Genomic DNA, 20,812 nt, shown 5'->3' with positions numbered 1-20,812 from the left:
TATAGTTACAGGTAGCCATCCTTACGGAGAATGTCGTCCAAGAATGGGGCCGCTCCTGGGCGGAGGGAGTGTTACGTAACCACACCAAGACCAGTGGGGAAAAATCGGTAGACGAGAGAGGGAGAGCTGGAACTGCTGCCGCTGGCCAACAAACATTCACAGCCCCTGGGTCGCCCTCAGAAGAGGTGACTAGACAGCCTGGATGCTACGACACCGTGCCTTGTGATCTCGCCAGCCCGGGGGCGCTTTGCCCACAAACGGCCGCCAGCGATGCTTCACGCTAGGATCACGAGCCACGGTCAAAAACCAGCAAGTGAATCAGGAACATGTGTCCTGAGAATTGACTAGTGGTATACGCATCGCGTCTAGATACATAGAAAAGTTGAAAGCAAGGACTGATTACGTTATTACAGCTTATTTTCTCGTCCCTCTCTTTCCCACCCTCACAAGGCATTTGCCAGCATAATGCCAACGGCCTCCTCCCATCGCCGCGACACGGCAATCTCGGTCACGGTCCGGCCGAGCTCGTCCTTGACATCGAGATTGACGCCCGACTTTTCGCACAGCTTTTTGAGCATGCCCGCGTCGCCGTTCTCGAGCGCCTGCATGATGCCGTTCCAGCCGCGGTAGACCTTGTTGGGGTCGGCGCCCTTGTCGAGCAACTCGTCGATGACGTCCTGGTGCTCGTCGGCGCATCTCCGGAGGGCCTTGACGATGGGCAAGTGCTCGCCGGGCGCGTTGACGTCGGCGCCGCCCTCGTTGATCAGGAAGGTGACAATGTCGCGGCGGTGCTCTCGAAGGGCCGTCGTCAGAGGCGAGAAGACGCCGCCGTTGCGGTCCTCAACCGAGACGCCGGCCGCCAGCAGCAGCTTGACCGACTCGAGCTGGTTGGCCACGACGGCCATTTCGACGACACCCTTGAACGCGCGGGGCTCCGGCAGCACGCCCAGGATGCGCTTGAGGACGTCTGGGTTCTTGACGGCCATGCAAACCGGCCAGTCCTGGCCTCGGATGTTGGGGTTGGCACCGCGCGCCAGCAGCGTGTCGATGAAGCCCGTGCGGTTTTCGCGGATGGCGCTCGTCAGCGGCGTGTGGCCTTTGGCGTTCTTTTCGTCGGGGTCGAGGCCTTGGTCGAGCAGCCACCGCAGGGCCTCGGCATTGTTGGACGTGACGGCCGTCTCCAGAATGCCCTTGGGGCTGTTCAACTTGGAGCCGGCGGCCACGAGCGCCGGCAGGAAGTGCTCCCGATGGTGTGTCACGCATTTGAAGGCCGGATACTCGCTCGCCGGCACGTTGGGGTCGGCGCCACTGGTCAGCAAGAGCTGGAAGATGTCGCTGCGGTTGTCTCGGATCGAGGTACACAGTGGCGTGTAGACGCCGTCCTTCTTAGCGTTGGGGTCCACGCCGGCATCGAGGAGGATGTTGATGGCCTCCATGCTGTTGATACTGGTGGAAAGCTCCAGGACACCTGGGCACTTCTTGTGATCGGCTCCATGGTTGAGGAGCACTTGCAAGCACTCCGGGTGGTGCGCCGCAGGCCACAGCATGTGCTTCGGGCCCGGCAGGTTGGGGTTGGCCCCGTTCTCGAGCAGGGCGGTGACAATGTCGGCTCTGGCGCTCTGGATCGCGTCGAACAGCGCCGTCTTACCCTCACGATTCTTGTCGTTGGGGTCGGCCCCGTAGCCCAGCAGCATCTCGATGAGCTTCTTGGGCGTCTTCTTGTTGATGGAGCTGATGAGCAGCGTGTTGCCTTCGCCGGTCGTCTGGTTGGCGTTGCCGCCATACATGAGCAGCAAGTGGACGAAGCGGACGTTGTTGGCGGCCGCAGCGATGGCCAGGGGGGTCTCCAGCTCAGGGCCGGTGGACATGTTGGGGTCGGCGCCGTACTTGAGGAGAGCGGCGGCGGCGGAAAAGAAGTTCTTTTCCGCGGCGGCGACCAGAGGGCTGACGCCGTCTCTGTCGGTCCCGTTGGGGTCGGCACCGTACATGAGCAAGAGACGCAGACACTCAGCATCCTGGCCGAGGATGGCCTCGTTCAAGGCGTGGGCATCGGGGCCCGTGTTGGGCGAGACACCGCGGTCAAGCAGTTGCTGAACGAGCTTGTGGTCCTTGCTCCGGGCAGCGGAGACGAGCGCGTGTCTAGAGTTGACCTTGTCGCCGTCAATGTTACTGCGGGGCCGGCGCCGAGGCATGGTGAAGGGCTCGCTCTTGAGGTTGACGACCTTGGAGCTGTCGAGGTCCATGCTAGTGACGTCTGAGATGAGGGCGTCGAGCTCCCGGCTCGGCTCGGGGACCTCCTCGAAGGTGTCGAGGCGGTCCTGCATGCCGTACTTTTTGTTGTGGGCGCCGTCGTACGAGCTTGCCGTGGAGCTGATTGTGTAGCGAGTCGAGGGGCTGGCCTGGCCAAACTCGGACGAGTGGGCGGCAAAGCTGCTGCTCTCGCCGCTCAGCGAATCGGGGCTGAAGGGTGTCATCTTGCTGCTGCTGCTGTCCTTGGGCGGGGGCAGGAGCGGCAAGGGATGTGTGTAGGGGCTGCCACCGAGGCGGTGGTCCTCGATGCTCCGGTGCTGCGAGGTCGGAGCGGTGCGGTGGATGGACGCCTTGTCGTCCGAGGCGATGGACTCGTTGCGGCTGCGACGGACGGTGGTCTCGTCGAGGGCGGCCGACAGGCCAATGTAGCCGATGCCGGGTTCGCTCTCGATCTTGTCTGTGCCGAGGTTCCACTGGAACATGAGGGCGCTCATCTTGAGGTCCTCGCGCCTCTTTTGCAGGGCGAGCGTCATCTTCTCGATGCCGTTGTCGCCAAAGGCCTTTGCGAAGCCGCGGCGCATCCGGCCCATGGCGCCCTTCTGCTCGTACTCGAGGTACTTGCCGACCATTTGGTCGAGGACCCTGAAGTCGGCCTGGGCGGCGCGGAAGCGCTTCTCGAGCACGGTGACCATCTCAAGAGGGAGCGGGTGGGCGCTGCGGACGGCCTCGTCGAGACCGGCCTCAATGTAGAAGAGGATCTGGCAGGCGTCGAGCAGCCCATTGGCGAGGTTGTCGAAGCCGCTGGGCAGGTGCTTGACCAAGGTCGAGTACTCGGCCATGCGCTCAGCCACGCGGTCGCCGGCGGCGGCGATGTTCTTGCAGAGCTGGAGGCATTGCGCCTGGGCCTTGTTGGAGGTGGCCATGGTGAGGGTCCGCTGGGGAGGGCCGGGCTCGTCGTCAACCGGTTGTGGCCGTTGCGGGACGGATAAGGGCCCAGGCCAAGACGACGAGGGTGCCGCTGGCGCCGCGGGCTTGGGGGCGAGAGAGGAGAGGGAGGGCTTGCTTGCCGGAGGGATGAGTGAGGAGTAGGAGGGCTTGCTTGCCGGAACGATGAGAGAGGCGTAGGAGGGCTTGCTCGCCGGAGGGTGAGAAGCGAGAGAGGAGAGGGAGGGCTTTGCGGTGGGTGGGATGAGAGAAGCGGCCGAGGGCTTGGTGGCGGGCGAGAAGGTAGGACTGGACGGCTGCAGACCGAGGGCCTCCTTGAAGTCCAAGGCGAGAGACTCCTGGGGCGGAATCAAGGGTGCTTGGCTCGATTTGTAGGGGCGATGGACACTGTTTTGGGACACGAGCAGGTTATGGCTCATGGTGGAGAGTCTCAAGGCATGAGGCGGATGAGAAGATAAGGGCAAGGAGATGACGAGATATTAAAGAGACGGCACTCTTCTCCCTCTTGGCAACCGAGGTTAGGTTGGGTTAGGCTAGGCGGTGGTGGCTTGGAGGGTTGCCGAGGACAGTTGAAGGGCGGCGATGGAGTTTAACTTTGTCCATCTCAGTGCGTTGGCGCGGCTCGGGAGGCGCGAAGAGAGCACGAGAGCGTCCGTGCCATGACTAACGAGGGCTATGTGTGATGGTGTGTGATGGTGGGTGATGGTGGGTGCTTGTCGGAAGCATGGGGTTCCTTGCTTGGGACGGCGCTCTGAGCGTTTTCGATGGGCTCAACCATCTCTCTCCTACTCATCTCTCCTACTCATCCTCGTCGGGGCAAGCAAAGGCCATCCCACCACACCCCTACACACCCATACATACGTCTCCACTTGCTGGCGGGAGTTTGGTTCATGCGCCGCGGTTCGCGACCCCTGCTTCGGGGCACGGCATGTCCTCGAATTCCCCCATCATGGCCGAGAGCCGCCGCGAAAGCCAAAGAAATGGGCGGCGGGAAAGGAAAGAAAAGCAAGAGAAAATAACAAATACAAGGCCAAGAGAGGCTAGTCGGAATTGGTGTGGCCGGGGCGGGTAGGGGGAATAACAGTAGGTGGGTGAATTGAGATTGTACGTGGTTGGCGAGGCGGAGCGGTGCCCAAGTTGTGTCCTCGGCAGCTGTTCTATGCCGTGTTTTGACATTTGCCGTACCAAGACCTTGTTGTGTGAAGAAACTACGGGCTAAGTAAGTTGACTAGTTGGCGGTGCAGGATGACGGCGACCGTGCGTACATACAGTGCCGTTTCTGTGCAGATTGATAACTACGTGGTACGTATATCCATGATCAGGCAGGGGGTGGACGGTTGGCTGCAACTCGCCGCGTTTTGGCAGCGTCGGGGCTGCAAGGCACGACACAGTATGAGCTGGCCTTGACGGCACAGTCCGGCTATTGATTGCTCCACTGTATAATAATATACTGTACCTTTTTCTTCCGTCATTTCTGCCCCCAGTCCTGCCTGCCTGGTCCATGGCTTGAAGCTTTGCACTGTGTACTTTGGACCCCCCCGAAGAGAATCCTCGCCTTGGGTCTGGGATCCGCGGGCGCGCCAATCGACCCCGGCTAGCCGACGAATAGCCGGAGCTGCGCACCCCGGATTGGCCCTCAGCCCGTATGGCATGGGGGAAAAGCGGAGGCCGTGCACGTGCTCAGGTACACAGCGCAGCGTGCACAGTGCGAATGTGGACTTACCTGCCCTATACGTGGAGCATAGTATACGCCTTGGGCAAGGCGACAGATAGCACCCGTGGGCCCCGCCAACGTATACAGTACACTGAGTACAGTACACTGAGTACAGTACACAAGAAATATTGCAATGTGATTGCCGTTCCGCGGAGCAAGAACGAACAAAAGGGGCTGTGTGTGCGTGTTGGCATGGATCGTGGCACGCGGTGCTGGCCAACTACTTACTACACTTACTACTGCACGGGAGCAGTGGTTACATGCCAACATGTCAGCTAGCATCGAATTATTATTAGACTGGCAGTCAGTGTTCAACCGGTTGGCCGTCGGCTCTCCTCACGGCAGCTGCACAGACTTGCATATGTCGCCGCCGTTGATCATCCCTCGCGTACCTTGCAGCCCGATGCACGCCATCCTTGTTGCCTACCCCGCGCGTCCCATGGCCATCGTCGCTCGAGCCCTTTGCCAGGCCTCGCACGGACTCCGGGGTTGCCGTCTGTGCCTCGCGCTCTCATCCGTCGTCCTCGGCCGGCAAGACGGCTCTTCTTCCCACACTTTGACAGTTTCCCAAGAAACCCGCCCTCTTTTCAGAGTTCAGCCCCGGACATCATCATCATTTTGACTGGCTGCCGGCCCGCCGCGTCTTACCTCGTCGCCAGCCAGCCGAGACGTGCAGTGGCGTGCCGAATCGGGGAATAGAGGACATTCTCTGATTGGACCCCGTCTTGGCCTTTCTCTCATTCAACCATCCGTAACTTCCTTTCCTTTCGTTTCCTTTACCTTGTTCATGACAGACTCTGCCTTGTTGGGCCACGACAGCTGAAACAACTGGGCTAGAGCGAGATCCGTCCTGGCGCCTCCCAACGGCGGCCCGACTCCGGCTGAGCACATCATCACTTCTTGGCATCGCCTCGGCAAGTCCTTCTAGTGTGTGCCGCATGACGCCGACCGCGACTAGTCTGTACACCAGTGAAAAAAGAGAAGCCCCTCGGGCATCGCGTTCCGTCCCTCCATCCCATATGGCTGTCGCTGCCAATTCTTGACAACAAACGGTCGCTTGCACCCTTTTGCTTTTCCCCCTCCTCTTCTTCTTCTTCTTCTTCTTCTTCTCCTATTCCTCCTCGCGTGGATCCCCCGTCCGGTGGCGTCCCATGTACGCATTGATCCGTTTCATTTCAATAGTCCACCCTCTTCTCTCCGAAGCGGCGTGGCTGCGTCCAATCGGATGTCTGCTTTCCTCCACCAATCCTGGCAAACGGGAGAGGCAACCCAACAGGGTTGCGCAAAGAGCCTTGAGGAACGAAAAAAACGTCTAGACAAGGGGCAGACAGATGTACAGAGGCAGAAAGGTAACGACGACCAAGGGGCAGCCAGGCTGGACGAAAACACTTCCCATTTAAGGAGTTATAGCAGCGTACGCTATTCCATTTCCGTAGCTTTCTTAGATAGGTGGCGGTTTCGAAGCGGACGGGCCGGCGAGCCCAAGCCATGGGCGACAATGGAATCGAGGAAGAGTCCGTAAGCCAGGACCCGGCTTAGGGCTGTCCGGCTCATGAGCGGCGGAGGCAGCCGAAACAGAGAACGAGTGGGTAGCAGAGGAGGCGGGCTTAGGGAAGACGAGATCACCGGGGCCTTATGCAGCAGACACGGTCGCTTCGTCGGCGTATCGGCAGGCTCAAGGGAACATCGTTTCCCGGGCGGCGGAAAGTGGCCGGTCGAGGCGAAGCCGAAGCCAAGGGTGGAGGACTGAGCGGGAGGGTGCCAGGGGTGATCAAAGACAAAGAGGCAGCGCGCACGTCCCGGAAGGCCGCGGAAGCGGAGGAAGCTTGTTGCCTCTGTGGCGTAGAGAAGCGGTGCCATCGTGGTGACGGCGGCGGCGGCCTTGTCGAGAAAGTCCAGGAATCCGGGACGACGATAAAGACGTTGTCCCGGTCCGAGCCCGGGGGGTAGAGCATGACATCATGACGGAGCAGGCCAGCGACCTTGCCTGTGCAGGTAAAGGGGACGTTAGGCTGAAATTGAGAGTCCTGCCTCTCGGCCATCTTCCTACACAAGATGGCCCAGGGGTTAGCGCGAACAGGAAGATAACGAAGACCTGGAACGGGTGGAAGCCCTGAAGGGGACCTTATTAGGCATCCCAGGAGCGACATAGGTAGAAAGGCGGACAAATCCGCAACAGTTAAGTTGGGCGGCGCCTGGACCGGGCAGTAGGTCCCGCCGCAGCGAGGAGTGGCCGGTGCCGACGATAAGGCCGGTAAAGGAAACAATAGGCGGGATGCAGGAAGTCGCCCATGGAGGCAAAGAGCCTAGGAGAACACTTCAAGCCCATCTTAGCCATATACCGTTTCGTCGGCACTCGCGAAGGGTCAGGGCACGGCTTACGGCTGGTAGCCCTGATCGCGGACGACAAGGGCGGGCATCGTATAGAAAGGTGCGGCCCGTGTCAGACTCGAGGCCGTCGCGTTGCTCAACCTCCCATGCGAGCGCGTAGGGGTGGACGCGGGCATGCATGAAAAACCACTCTTCGGTCCAGTCGGAGGATCAATAGGCTGGCCGTAGATGGAGAGGTTGAGGCTAAAAAGACGGATGTCGGGAATCATCGGCATCCGATCGGAGGGGCGCATATTCCGTCGCGAGCAGCCAGGCGGGAGGAGGCAGGAAGACGCGGGCCATGGCCTCGGCGTTAAGACCCTGATGCGGTGGTCGTCCTGGTGGGAAAATCTAGCAGGACAGTCCGGCTGGACAAAAGACATCATAGACATCTCACCGCCAGCGCCCTTTGGCTATCGAGCGGCTTTCGAAGGTGCGGTGCGGGCATATCGGTACGAAGTAGAGAGGAAGACATAGTGCATCTGCGCAGGTCGATAGGCCACTTGCACGCACTAAAGGACGGGTTCTCAGCGTCAAGAAAGGAGTAGGGAAGAAGTCGAGCGTAGACGCACTTATAGTAGATCAATAGTGGTATGGATTCGCCGGGAAGAGCGAGGAGCCTTGCCGCTGTAAGTAAGCAGACGTCAAAGAGATGCGTCGTGGTGTTGCGGAGCTGGGTACTGATCGGGCAGCAAGGGCGACGCGGATTAAAGTGTCCGGCAGGGCTACCGGCATAGGATGGCGAAAACTAGGGCTGTCGGCAGATAGGCCTGTCGATAGGTACAAAGGAAGCCCGGCAGGTCCGAGAGAGGAGAGGTCTAATGCAGAAAGGGATATTAACAAGGAAGGATATAACCGTTAGCAAGAAGAATGCCAACGCGGCGGAACGCCATTGCCAGGAAGCGAGACAATCTCGGGGTATATCCCGGGCGAAGGCTTCCTAATCTATCGTTCGTTTGCGGAGCCTTGCCGATAAGACAGCACCAGCATGGGGGAGAATCGTAGCCGCGAGGTAAGATCGGTGGCAGGAGAGTGCGAAACGGGGACAGCAGCAGCGGCCGCTGCTGCGACGAGGAGTATCGCGGCGGCGAGACCGATCGCAATGGACGAAGGGCCGAAGCGGGCGTCGGGCCACAAAAGTCAAGGAAACGCGGCACCCAGGTTCCGGCCTATTGAGGCCAAGCCGGCCGCGGCGGCCGACGATGCCTCACGAAGAGAGCAGGCAGAGGCACTCAAAAGAGCGTTGCCCAAGGGAAGTCGGCGAGGCGGCTGGCCGCGGAAAGGACGACTAACGTCGATAGTTCCTCCTCGAAGGAGGGCTCGTGGAGGGCGTCAGAGGGCACGTCTGGAAGGCGAAGCCGTGGTGCGCGGACAGGGCCAATGGGCTCCGAGGACACCCAAGCCGCCCAGGAGGACAGGATCGGCCGGCAAGCCCTGTCGGGAACTCGCCTAGAGTCGTCAGGAGCTTCTGGTTCGGCCAATCCGACCTCAAGAGATGGATGATGGCGCAGGAGATACGCAGTCATCCGGACGGTGGCCACCGCCGCCATCACGCCAGAAAGGACAGGGTCGGCCGGCAAACAGTGTCGGGATTTCGTCTACAGCCGTCAGGAGCGCCTCATTCGGCCAATCCAACCTAGAGCAATAGAAGATAGAGCGGGAGATATACAGTCATCCGGATGCCAGGCGGGACAGGATTGGCCGGCAACCGCTGTCACGATGTCGTCTGGAGTCGTCAGGGCCCTCGTTCAGCCAACCCAACCCAGAGATGCAAGGCAGGGCAGGAGATACGCAGTCATCCGGATGGTTGCCACCACGGCCATCACGCCAGGCGGCGGCGGGAGAACAAGATCGGCCGTGGCGAGACGAGGCAGCGGAAAGATCCTCGCAGGCCGTAGAACAGAAAGAGGAACCGCCAGCGTGACCGAGACCAGACCCCGACGAAACGTACTCGAGGAAGCCATCCGAGGCAGAGGAGGAGTGAGCTGCAGGCAGAGGATTTGGCCAGTGTCTTGCTTTACCTCGAAGGGAATTCGTCGCGAAGGAAAGGCTGTCTAAGGAGCAAACCTGGTGCACACCAATACCGCATGAGAGGAAGGTATCGACGGTGCGAAAGTTTTATCGGGCGTTCCACGATGTGAGCACCTTGCCGATAATGACCTGCAGGCTGTGTTACCGCAAGCGTACAAGGAAGGAGTTGAGGAGATTCCGTGGGATCAGTGGCTATCAAGTCCCGTTCCTCGGGGTGAGCGCTCACCATTTGCGTGCCGAAGCTGCTTTCCGGGGTGAGCCCGTCTCGGTTTGTGTGGAGTGTGCCCGATGCTTGGGGCGCGGGAGCCTGTCGTCGGCGGTCCACCTTCACAGTCGCCTCGGATGCGAGCACATGTTCCCCGACGAGCTGAAGGGGCTGACGCCGGTCGAAGAGAAGCTCATCTCGTTGAACTCGTGTTACGGCTTTGTGACGAGGTATAACATTCCGGGCGGGCAGACGCAGGCAGTGAGGTATCCGAGACATGTCAAGGGCCACATCACGGTGTTTCAAACAACGTGCAGGAGCTGGCGAGAAGGGTGCTCCGCACCCGCTCTGGCAAACAATGGACGAGATCCACGTCTCGTGGCAGGGCGCGGAGAAGCCAGCACCGTGCGACTTATCGGGTCTCTTGTCGGTGAGGCGTCAAGTCGTCGAGAGCGCTTATCTGGTTGAAGAAGAATAACCCCCATTACGCCGATATTGAGATTGATAGGGCGGAAATGGATAGCTGGGGAACACCATCACACGGTGTGCCGCGGGTGGTCTACGACCGCATGGAGCGGAACGAGCCGTCTGCGTGGGAGAAGACGCGAACGGCGCAGGTCGTGCCGCCCGCAGAGCGGGCCATGGACGACGATAGTCCGGCGGAGATCGAAGGAGTCCTCGCCCAGCTCCTCCAAGGACAAGACGTATTGGACAGGGGAGTCGAGAATCCGAGGAGTGGAGCGGACGGGACTGACGATGCTGAGCCCGATGACAGAGCCAAAACGATCAACGAGATCACCTCTTCCGGCATGTTTGCATTGGACGGACCGCCGGAAGTGTCGGACGCAGAGAAGCTCCGCTTTGCGTGCAATGCCGTGGGTGGCGATGGGGCCGAGAACGACCGCAAGGGGCCGAGGGCATGGATAAGGTCGGCGGAGGCGGGTCAAGAAGGCACGGATGTCCGCGAGCCATACATCCACGTTTGTCGCGGAGACGAATTCGCCGACTCGCTCGACGCCTCGTTCTTCGCCAAGACCTTTCCCACCCTACTGCCGTTCGGATTTGGAGGACCACGGCTCGCGGAGGAAGTCATCTTAGGACCCGAGGGCCGGTCAATTGGCGGGTACGGCTGCTGGAGAAGAGACGGCGGCGCGAGATCTTCTGTCGTCTCGGAACATAAGCCTTCGGACCTGGGCCGGCATTGTGCTGCGGCGCCATGGTGGCCGATTCGCGACGCATACCATCTTCTCGTTTCTCGTTTTCAATATGGATGTGCGGTCGAAGAATCGTCGGGTCAGCATGCTCAGCGCGACGCGGAAGAACTTCGCCGAGGTGGAGCGCATCGTACGGTCGCTGACAGCGGATAGGTTAGCGGCCGCCAGGGCGGAGCTGGAGACGTCGGGCAAGACTACCGACGATGGCGTCAAGGAGCTTCTAAGATGCCTTTCGCTGTACGGCTATCGGCAGCCCATGTCGAGGGAGCTCCGTCTGAGCATGCGGCGCAAGATCCAGTCACTCATCTTATGTCGTGGCGTGCCTGCAATCTGGTTCACGCTCAACCCGAACGACATCACGAACCCGGTGAAGCTGAGACTGGCGGCATACCGCACACGTGATCCCGCAGCGGCCGAGGCATTCCTGCAAGGCCTCGACAAGGCGTTCAAACGTGCGCGGCTGGCCATCTCGGACCCGTTAAGCTCGGCCGAATTCTTCCACCGAGAAATGACGTTGTTCTTCGAACATTACGTGAGAGTGGGCGAGGAGTCGGTGTTCGGGCGCATCAGCCACTATTACGGTGCCGTCGAGACCAACGAGCGTGGAGCGCTCCATGTTCACGGACTGCTCTGGCTGCAGGGCAACGTGCATCTAAGCTCGATGCTTGCCGATATCGACGGCGAGGATCAAGCGGCATACCGAGAACGCATCGTCAGATACGTCGACAGTGTCTTTTCCGAGGTATGAGCGGGGCCGGCGTGTTGACCTGCGTCCTCCGTCTGTCAAAGCCGAGAAAGCTGACGAACAAGACAGGATCTGGACCAGGAAGGCTTCTGCGCAATGCAGGCCGAGCGATCGGTGACGTCAGATATATCGCAATTTCTGGGCGACGAACGGCAATTTTCAGCCTCGTTCGACGAGGAAGCGAACTTCTGTGCCGGCGCGACGCAGATCCATACCCACAGCCCGACCTGCGTCAAGTACTCGCTGGGCAAAGGGGGGCGCAAGGGCGATTTATGTCGTTTCAAGGCGCCGTGGGGACTGGTCGACGAGACGGCCTTCACGGGAGACGGCGTGCTGCGGATTCGGAGGTCGCACAGCATGGTGAATCGGTGGAACAAGGCCATTGCCGTGGGCTTCGCCACAACCATGACATATCTTTCATCGTCACACAGCGTAAGACGATGGCCCTCATCTTTACGTCACAAACTATGCGACCAAGGTGGAGGACCCTGTATGGAAGCGCGTCGCCGCCGCCGCGGATCTCTTGCCTCCCAGGGCAGGTGACGGAATGGCCGACGGCGCGGAGGTTCGTGGAGACAGTGGTGCCGGTGACGATGGCAGGCAGAATAAGACACGGCAGTTCCTGATGAAGGTGGCGAATCGCGTGTTTACGGAGAGGCCGTTATCGCAGGTCGAGGTCGTCGCGGACCTCCTGGGATGCGCGACTGAACTGACGAATGGCAGTGCTTGGGCGTTCCTGAACGTATCGTTGCTCTACTGGCAAGTCTTCCGACAATGGCCGCACCTTCGACGAGAAAGCGGCGCAGCCGTTGCAGATGGCTCTGTGGACGAGTCAATACTCGTCGAAGAAGCAGGCCAGAGGATTTGCCGTGTCGAGGCATACCGTCATCGGGGAGACGTCCTTCGAGGGCTGTGTCTCTACGACTACGTTTCGCTGGTCAGGCTGAAGCGCAACGAAAGGGACGAGGGGCCCGCCGGCTGGGGGGAGGTCCCGTTCGAGAGCGGCTGGGCTCCGGGAGGCCGTTGGGCGCAGGTGCTCAGGCGACCGGGCAAGCAGGCCACGGTCTGCCTCGACGGGTATTTGAGCAAGGATTTCGACGAAGACGACGAAGGTCGTGCTACCGAAGGTGCGTTTGTCGTCGACGGGCCGGAGGCGCCGGGTCGAAGGCTAATTTCCATGGCGAAGAGCGGCTGTGCAGCATCTTGCGCTGTTCGTGCCGTGGAGTCTTTCTTAGACGAAGAAAGGGGCGACATCAACTGCATATGGGGGCGGCAACGAGCAGCCCTGGCCCCGAGGATATCATGTTTCGTCGATAACGTGCAGTTGCTGCGACGGTCGGCCGAAGATGCAAAGCGGGACGCACGGCAGTGGGCGGCCTCGTCCGGTGACGGCGACCCCACGGCAGTACGTCCGGACGAGGACGGCACCGGGGAGGTGGGTGTCGAGCCCGGATCGGGATACCAGGCCGACAGTGCGGGAAGCACGAATCGCCTAATCGACGTTGTCAGAAGCTCGATCGGGCCGAACCAAATCACGGCCGGCTCGCCGGAGCTCACGGCGATGATGCAGGAGCTCAGCCGATTTCAGCAATCGGCGCTGTCCTCTTCTTCCGAGGTCCAGGCCACAATACTACCCGAACGGGGCCCAAGACGAATCAACATCCCGGGCGGGCATTCTCCGGAGCCACCATACCGCCGCAAAGTGAGGTTAGGGCCATAAAGTCGCAGCAAATCCGCGCATCCAGGGAGAGGAGAAGATGATACGGGGCATACAAAGCCTGTCCACGGCACCGGTGACTGGTCGCCGCGCGGCGGTGCGGGGCGTGCTCACGGGTTTCGGGGATGACGACGTCCAGATGACGGCAGCGGAGCTCGAGGAAGGAGTAGCGGGGGCCAGCGCGGGAATGGAGATCCGGTTCGGTGCCTCAACCTCCTTCCTCGAGGCGGGCAAGGCCCTGGCAGCGCGGCTCACGCTAAACAAGAAGCAGGCGATCGCCTTCCTAATTATATGCCGCCAGCTTGACCTGATACGGCGCGGGAGAAAAGCAACGTACGCCAGCTGTGCCAGTTCGTCGGTGGAGAGGGCGGAACGGGCAAGTCACGAGTCATCGAGGCGCTCGTCGAGCTCTTCGCGTCAAGGATCAATCGAATCGTCTGATGATAACGGCGACGTCGGGGACGGCAGCAGCGCGGATCAACGGCATTACGATCCACTCCGCCTGCGGGTTCTCGAAAGATCTCGCGGCAGCCGCAAACGCGGCCAAGGATCTCGACGGGGTGCGACTGCCGAAACAGGCGGAGCGGTTCGTCGACGGGCAATCCCGGATGGACTGGCAGGAGAAGGACGTGCTCGTCATCGACGAGGTGAGCATGCTCGGGGCGCGGACGCTACACGCGGTGAACGAGCAGCTCTGCCGGCTGCGCGGGTCGCACCAGGATTTTGGAGGTATTCCGATCGTCCTCTTCTGCGGAGACTTCCACCAATTCCGCCCCGTCCAAGAACGCTCGATCCTCCTCCCAGCACCGCCGTCTCGTGGGACGTAGACAGCTCCTTCAAGGCCGAGACACGGCACCAGCACGACAAGGCGCACGCGTTGTGGAAGAGATTCACGACCACGGTCATGCTGGACGAGCAGGTGCGCGCCGCGGGAGATCCGGAATTGCAGAGGCTGCTAAGGCGGATTCGACTGGGCGTGCAGGACCGCTCGGATCTGGACCTCCTCAACTCAAGATGCTACCGGGAAGGCAGGCGGATCCCGTGGGAGACGTGCATCACCGTGGTGACGCCGCTGAACAGGAACCGGTGGAACCTCAACATGGAGGCCAGCTTGGCGTTCCGGGCCCAGCAGCGGTCAGTGATGCGCATCTTCATCTCGGATCATACGTGGAAGGAGGCCCTGCCGACGGAGGAAGAGGCCATCATGATGCTGAACCAGGGCGACGACAGCGCGATCCCGGTGCCGGCCGTCTTCATGTTCGTGCCGGGGATGCCGGTCGTCGTGAACCATAACACCCATCAGGGGCTAAAGCTGGTGAACGGCGCCGGCTACACGGCGCTGGAGGTCGTCCTCGACAAGTCGTACCCGGGCATCGTATCACGGCAGACACGACGGTCCATTTCGGGCCGCCGGCGGATAATGCTGGAGTCGGAGACGACGAACGACGTTCACTTCGTCGGGATGCCGCCAGGCACGGTCCTGTTGACGCCCATGACGGTCAAAATACAGTGCCAGCGAAAGAGGCCGTGGCAGCAGAACGACGTCAGCCGAAAGGGCCTGCCCTGTACGGCAGCCTTCGCGTGCACAGACTATAAAGTGCAGGGCAGGACGCTCGAGCGTGTAGCTCTGGAGCTGCGGGGAACGCGGACGTCAAACATCGACGGACGCGCCGTGTCCTCGCAGTGCGACCCGTACAGCCTGTACGTGCAGCTGTCTCGCTGCCCGACGCTGGACGGCATTATGCTGGTCTCGAAATTGCGGGAGAGGGACCTGGTGGGCAACAAGGTGCCAGACGAGATGACAGACGCAGAAGCGAGGCTGGGCCAGCTGAGCGACAAGACTGTCCGCGAGGCCTCGGGATGGCTAGACGTTGATTCCCTGGACTCTAAAGGCACGGGCCTGGACGTGTAGCTATCGCGATGCCGGGCGCAGGGCGCTGGACGGCACCATGCTCGTGTCAGGGGTGCGGAGAGGGGTTTGGTCGGAAAAGGCCAAAAACCGGTTTCACGAGGAGCTGAGTCCTAGTCGCGAGGTTAGGTCGCTGGCAGGACCGGAGGGCGAACTGCGCCGGAAGGCGAAACAAAAGGGCTAGGACGAAAGGGTAAGTAATCATTAAGCGACCAAAGGAAGCCGGGATTAAAAGCTCTCCAATCAGCAGCCAAGATGGGTTCTCCAATCAGAAGCCAAGGGTTTCGAGGGTAAAGTAGGTTTGGGGGTTTTTGGGGTTTTTTTCGCGTCCAGAAGAGCCTTTTCGTTCCTCAAGGCACAGACGTGGCCCATCCTTTTGTTTCGTCGACCAACAAGCTAGTCTACGCCCGCGAAAGCGATGCAGAAAACCCTGTCTCGCCTTGATCTAGGTTAGTTTCACCTGCGATCTGACTCACGTCTCGCATCCGTAATTTTGCTTCTTTGTACCATTGAACCGGGCGAGCATGCGTAAGCCACCTCTTTTTTCTTTGCTCTTGTCGAACTTTACAGTAGGGGCCAACCATTGCCAATAACCCGTCATTAGCCTTGGCTTTTAGATTCCTCCCATGTCTAGGCGCTCCCATCCCTTGCCACATTTCTTTTGGAAGCTGACAATCGTACCATCCGTGCTTGAATTATCAGGATCCAGCCGTTGGCCATTGCGCGGGACCAAGTGAGACATTTGATGCAGATGATGAGGCTGACTGCCATGTTTGCTTGGCCCAATGGAAGAAAAGAAGCTTTGACAGATGATGGCCATGGCTCCTGCAGGTTAACACCCGGCAAGGGTCAGACGGTGGAGAATAGGTGTCCGTACATGGGCCCAACTTGACCAAACCTTGGCCGAGTCGCCGTCCTATAATTCTCGTCGGTTATTGAAAAAGCCTGATTTGTTTCAGCAGGTTAGGCATGATAATGACAGGCTTGGTCGCAGCCGCGGCATATCCCGTCGACGCGGCCTCTTCGGGCTTCGCCCTTCGTAACGGGCCCGGCCAACCTCCGTAGAGCCCAGTCACGTGATGCTCAGCTCCAACCTCCAGTCCTCGGCACAAGCATCCGTCGTCCACCTTGAGATGCGCAGCCACCTCGAGCAGCAGCAAGAGAAAGCCACGCGCTCTCTGTCATCCCGTCACGATGCCTGATCCGCAGCAAGCCACACAAAATGTGCCCCTGACCGCTCGTGGGTGGGGGAGTCGGCGTTTTGTCCTGCCATCTTGGAGATCTTCTTTGGCGATCTGTGCCGTCGATCTTGGCTCTTTGCACTGCTCATCGCCCTGGACGAAGCGACTTTTTTCTTCGCTTGTGTCGACACTTCGCTCTTGATCGCACAGCCTTGTCTTGTGGCCGAGGCCAACGGCCGGTGATGCCGCATCAGCCTACTCGGCGTTGCTGTTCTTTCGATGCATGGCCTGCGCGAGAGGCTTCATTGAGCACGCGCTCTGTTTATTTCGAGCTCTTCTCCGGGCTCTTATGCATGACAAGGCATTCCAGGCTTCAAGGCCGCCAGGACCTCACATGTTTAGTCCTGCCACAGTCATCAAATGACCGACTCGAGCGACGCATCGATAGGCTTCAGGAGGGAACGCCTGAACTTGACGGGGCGAGGCGGCAAGTTCACAGCTGAGCCCAGCAGATGCAGTAATCTTGACTGCAGGCGACTGACTACCCCGACGGCTCCTTGGAATCACCGTCAGCGATTGATGAGCTGCCCATGATTCCTGCTTGTCGCTCACAAATAGCTTACAGACGGCTCGAATCGCACCCACTCTGGCACCAGGTCAAATCCCAATGCGAGGAACTGACTTGTTCAAGGACTTGCCCGGCGAGTCCACGTCGGAGGCCGTCACATCGTCCAGGTAGTCCGTATTGGAAGCTGTTCGCCCGGACAGTGCGGAAAGGGAAACCATCTCGGGCCTGGCTCGACCATGGACCAGGCAGCTCTTTTCCTCTCCCTTTCTGTGTCTGCCTATCACGCTGATCAGGCAGCCAGATGCCGACGCCGGACCCGGGCGTCCGTGGTGTCGTTCGTGGGAGCGTCAAGCGGCGCAACGGCACGGCCTTCGGGTCCATGACAACGAAGACTGAGGGACCCTCCCCTCCAAAAAGGTGCGATGATGATGGTGGCACGTAAGTGCAAAAAAGGCTCCATGGACAGATTCGTGGATCAATCGCCCTTCCCTGTGTAGCAATGAGGCAACATCGAGTAGAATCACGGAGATCACAAAGCCAGGATTGCCCGCGGACCTCACTTGAACCACGAATCTTGAGCGTTGCATCGACAGCACGCTGTATTGCCCGCGTGACCCGGCATCGCAGAAGCCGACACACAGCGCCCTCTTGAATCACCTGTCCCTGAGCGCTCGATCTTTTTTTTATCTCCCTCCCCCTCTCTTGGTTCACGGCATGCAACATCTCGAACACTTCGGGGGTTCGAGATGCAAATCGTTTCATCATTCTTGCACGCAGATGCGCATTGTATGTAGTTTGGGCCTTGTTTACTGCATGCATTTGCTTTTTGGCCATTCAGCCGCCCATGTTTCTGCAACCTGGATCTTGCCCGCGTGTTGCGCTGATAATTACCGTCGGTGGGCTTATGTCCTGACTCTCATCTTCATCTTGACATGCATTCTTACACCGTCGCGACCCCCTTTGTAACAAGAGCATGCCATTCTACAATTGCCGTTTTACAAGCAAGCCCGCCTTGGTCGCGCACGTGCTGCCAGACGCGCAGCCGCACTCGCCTGTTGCTACTCGACATCGCCGCACGTGTGTCATTTTGCGTTTGCATTTGGCTTGACATGTTCTTTTGCGCTGCACATGCGGCCTGTGAAGGAGTCTCAGAGTGGCACCTCTCCCACCTGTTCTCACAAAACTGACTTTGCGTCGGACCCTGGACCGTGGCTCGCAAGTCCTCTTATTTTACAGCGCACGTTTACATGAGTATGCTCTCGGCTCCACGAACAGCGCGATTAAGAAAAGCGGCTTGGCAAGGGCTGAGCGGCTGATTCAGACAGGGGGAGGAGATGTGAAAAATATGACAGGTTGGACAGCTTGCACCAATTCTTGACACGATTGATAGCAGCCAGCATGACTTGGTCCAGCAAGCGCTTTGCCTCGCAGAGCCATTTGTTTTGGTCGAATGGAGTCTATGAACCCTTCAACCGCGTTGTAGCGGGCCTCAGCCAGACAGAGCCAACCCCTGGGATCGTGCCGTCGATCTGTGACCGGTGCCCAAAAATATATGGCTCTGGGGTAAGGGGATAATGGGCTCCATACAGGCGCACAGAGCCCTCGGCGACGTTGCGTGGGTACCAGTGTAGGGCACCACGGACGTTGAAGAAAGGGCACAGAACATTGAGAATGATGACGCCTGAGATCAAGTTCCACCCTCCGTTTTCTAAGCTCTCGCTAATCAATCTATGGATGCCTTTCTGAGTCGGCAGTTTGAATAGCATCAGGCTCTGTACTCGTTGCGTCTCCACCCCGTCCCGTTGCGAATCGTCTGGACATGACTTGAACTGAATGCCGACGGGCCGGTTGGAAATTAATAAGTTGGGCCACTCTCATGGCCACCATCCCGCCCTCCTTTCATCATGGCATCCTTTGCAGTGACGTGAAGAGCTTGAGACTGTACTCAAACACCTGAGCCCGGCCAAACGGGGAGAGAGAGATAGTAGCAGGCGCCGGGCCAGCCTCGCTCTCGGCGTATCAATTGCAACCTCATCCGACTGGCTAGTTGCGACTGCAGGTCTGCGCGGTTGTCGGGAAAATATACCAAAATAGAAGTAGGGAAAATAAATAGCAAGAAACAAGTTAACTAACTAGAGCAAGCCCCGGGTAAAGGAAGGGGGGTGGATGAAACCGTCTCTGCAGCAGCCGCTAGCCCTCATTGAGTCTCGGGCTCAGTCAGAGAGAGAGAGAGCCTAGGAATTGCAAACCGGCTAGAAGGATGAAACCCCTCGTCTCTAACAACCTGAAGAGTCCCGTGCGGGGAGGGGGCCCGCGGCGTTGCGGTGGTGGACCAGCAACTTGAATAATCGAGCGTGCTGCCATCGATCTTCCCGGCGCTTCTGTCCACAGGCTCTCAAACTCTTCCTTCTATTCCTAGTCCATGGTTATTTTGTGGTTCATGTTGTCGTTGCTGTGTTTTTGGAGCGCCCCCCCTCCCCTTTCCTCTAGCATTCGATATTCGAACTGGTTTCGACTTAACATATACTTTTAATTTTGCACTTCTTTCCTTGCTTCTCTTCGTCACCTCTTTCATGCCCTCAATTCATTACCTTCGTCTACTTCAGTGAGACATTTGTCACATCGCAGCCGCCATGGACGGCTTCCGTGACGACGAGGGTGCACTGGCATTCGACAGCAGGTATGTCCAAGACGTTCAACAACTCCATCGGCAGCAGACCAAAAGGTTATCTAACAGCAGCCCATAGAGAGCTCCTGACCAAGAGTCGGCTCCGGCGGAAAAGAATGCGCACCCGGGGCCCCGAGGCAGACAAAATCGACAGCCATCTCAACGCCCGACATCCCTTCTTCGTCCGCGAGGCCCACGCCAGGCGTCAAGCAGCAGAAAGTCCCAAGATTTGGCGCGTGAGGCGTACCGGCGGCGCAAACGGCAGCGACAGCAGCAGCGAGTCCGAATCGGAAAGCAAGAAGGCGGCAAAGCCGAGACCAACGACGACTCGTGCCAACAAGGTCAACGCGGCAGTGACTGGGAGGCCGCAACGGATCAAACCCATCCCGGTGTTCGCAACCGCAAGACCAATTTCAACCGTTCAGCCTGGTCCGTCGGATCGCGTCGCGGCCATTGGGAACTCGTCTTCTCCCTCTCCCTCTCGCGCTCCGGACACCACCCCGACTACTCCCCCGGCCGCCCCCCCAGCCGCCACTTCTTCCGCACCCCCCCTCATTCCCGACATCAAGGCGCCGCAACCCTCGCAGTCCACGGAGACAAACCAGATGCCAGCCGCCCAGGAGTCGGGGTTTCGCTTCCCCGGGGTGGAGGCCGCCAAGGAGCAGGACGGCGGGGAAAAGGACCTGCGGGCAGGGCGCTTCAGCCAAGGTGCAGAAGCCGGGATCGTGATTGGAACGCTAGGTGTGTTTGCACGGCTCCCTTAAAGCAGGCTCTGGAAGCTAACAACCGTTACTAGCCTTCATTGCCCTCTTGGCGATGGTGATAGTCTGCTACCGCCGCAAAAGATCCAAAAAGCGCGGCGTTGGCCGTATGGCCTCGGAGAAGGGCTCCGCGGGAATGAACTCGCCGCCGCGGACCCAATCCAACATCATGGACGAGGCCATGAAAGCCGCTTACGCCGCCAACGACGACGCCTACACCGCCAAGCCCACCCCCGGGGTGCCACCCCCATTGCGCGTCTCGGTCAAGGAGCCGGAGAACCCCGAGCTAAGACCTGTCCACGTGGCGCCGTCGCCGCCCCAAAACCTCCACATCTATCCTCCGGAGCGGGCTCCTGCTGATCAATACCGTGTCCGGTCCATGCCGGCGTCGGATGAGCCGGAGGAGTGGCGGACTTGGAACCCGGATCAAAGCCAGGCCACTCGCCCGTTAAACTGGCTTTAAGGGCTTGAACGAAATCATTGGGGCGTCTATGGAGGCAATTCTTGTACAGACGATGGGTATTCGTAATGATG

The 20,812-nt window shown here is 59.5% G+C and overlaps 3 protein-coding genes across 3 annotated transcripts; 2 read left to right on the top strand and 1 right to left on the bottom strand.

Moving 5' to 3' along the window:
• Positions 1 to 443: 443 nt before the first annotated feature.
• On the bottom strand, positions 444 to 3,614 carry HRG_01951 (ankyrin repeats (3 copies) domain-containing protein; the record flags this gene model as incomplete). The annotated part of the gene is made up of 2 exons (XM_044860422.1): positions 444 to 3,281; positions 3,354 to 3,614. The coding sequence occupies 2 exons, from the start codon at positions 3,612 to 3,614 to the stop codon at positions 444 to 446; spliced, it is 3,099 nt and encodes a 1,032-aa protein (XP_044724055.1).
• A 6,416-nt stretch (positions 3,615 to 10,030) lies between these two features.
• HRG_01950 (ATP-dependent DNA helicase PIF1) lies at positions 10,031 to 15,103 on the top strand (the record flags this gene model as incomplete). The annotated part of the gene is made up of 11 exons (XM_044860421.1): positions 10,031 to 10,638; positions 10,697 to 11,471; positions 11,544 to 11,906; positions 11,953 to 12,140; positions 12,198 to 12,601; positions 12,661 to 12,684; positions 12,758 to 13,176; positions 13,220 to 13,541; positions 13,663 to 13,920; positions 14,019 to 14,647; positions 14,702 to 15,103. The coding sequence occupies 11 exons, from the start codon at positions 10,031 to 10,033 to the stop codon at positions 15,101 to 15,103; spliced, it is 4,392 nt and encodes a 1,463-aa protein (XP_044724054.1).
• Positions 15,104 to 19,482: 4,379 nt separating this feature from the next.
• HRG_01949 (uncharacterized protein) lies at positions 19,483 to 20,741 on the top strand (the record flags this gene model as incomplete). The annotated part of the gene is made up of 3 exons (XM_044860420.1): positions 19,483 to 19,529; positions 19,597 to 20,258; positions 20,314 to 20,741. The coding sequence occupies 3 exons, from the start codon at positions 19,483 to 19,485 to the stop codon at positions 20,739 to 20,741; spliced, it is 1,137 nt and encodes a 378-aa protein (XP_044724053.1).
• Between the last annotated feature and the right edge of the window lie 71 nt (positions 20,742 to 20,812).

The sequence above is a fragment of the Hirsutella rhossiliensis genome (assembly GCF_020360975.1).
Source record: "Hirsutella rhossiliensis strain HR02 chromosome Unknown scaffold00002, whole genome shotgun sequence".
Lineage (NCBI taxonomy): Eukaryota > Fungi > Ascomycota > Sordariomycetes > Hypocreales > Ophiocordycipitaceae > Hirsutella > Hirsutella rhossiliensis.
Note: the sequence above shows the minus strand (reverse complement) of the source record. Positions and strands in the feature narration are given on the sequence as shown.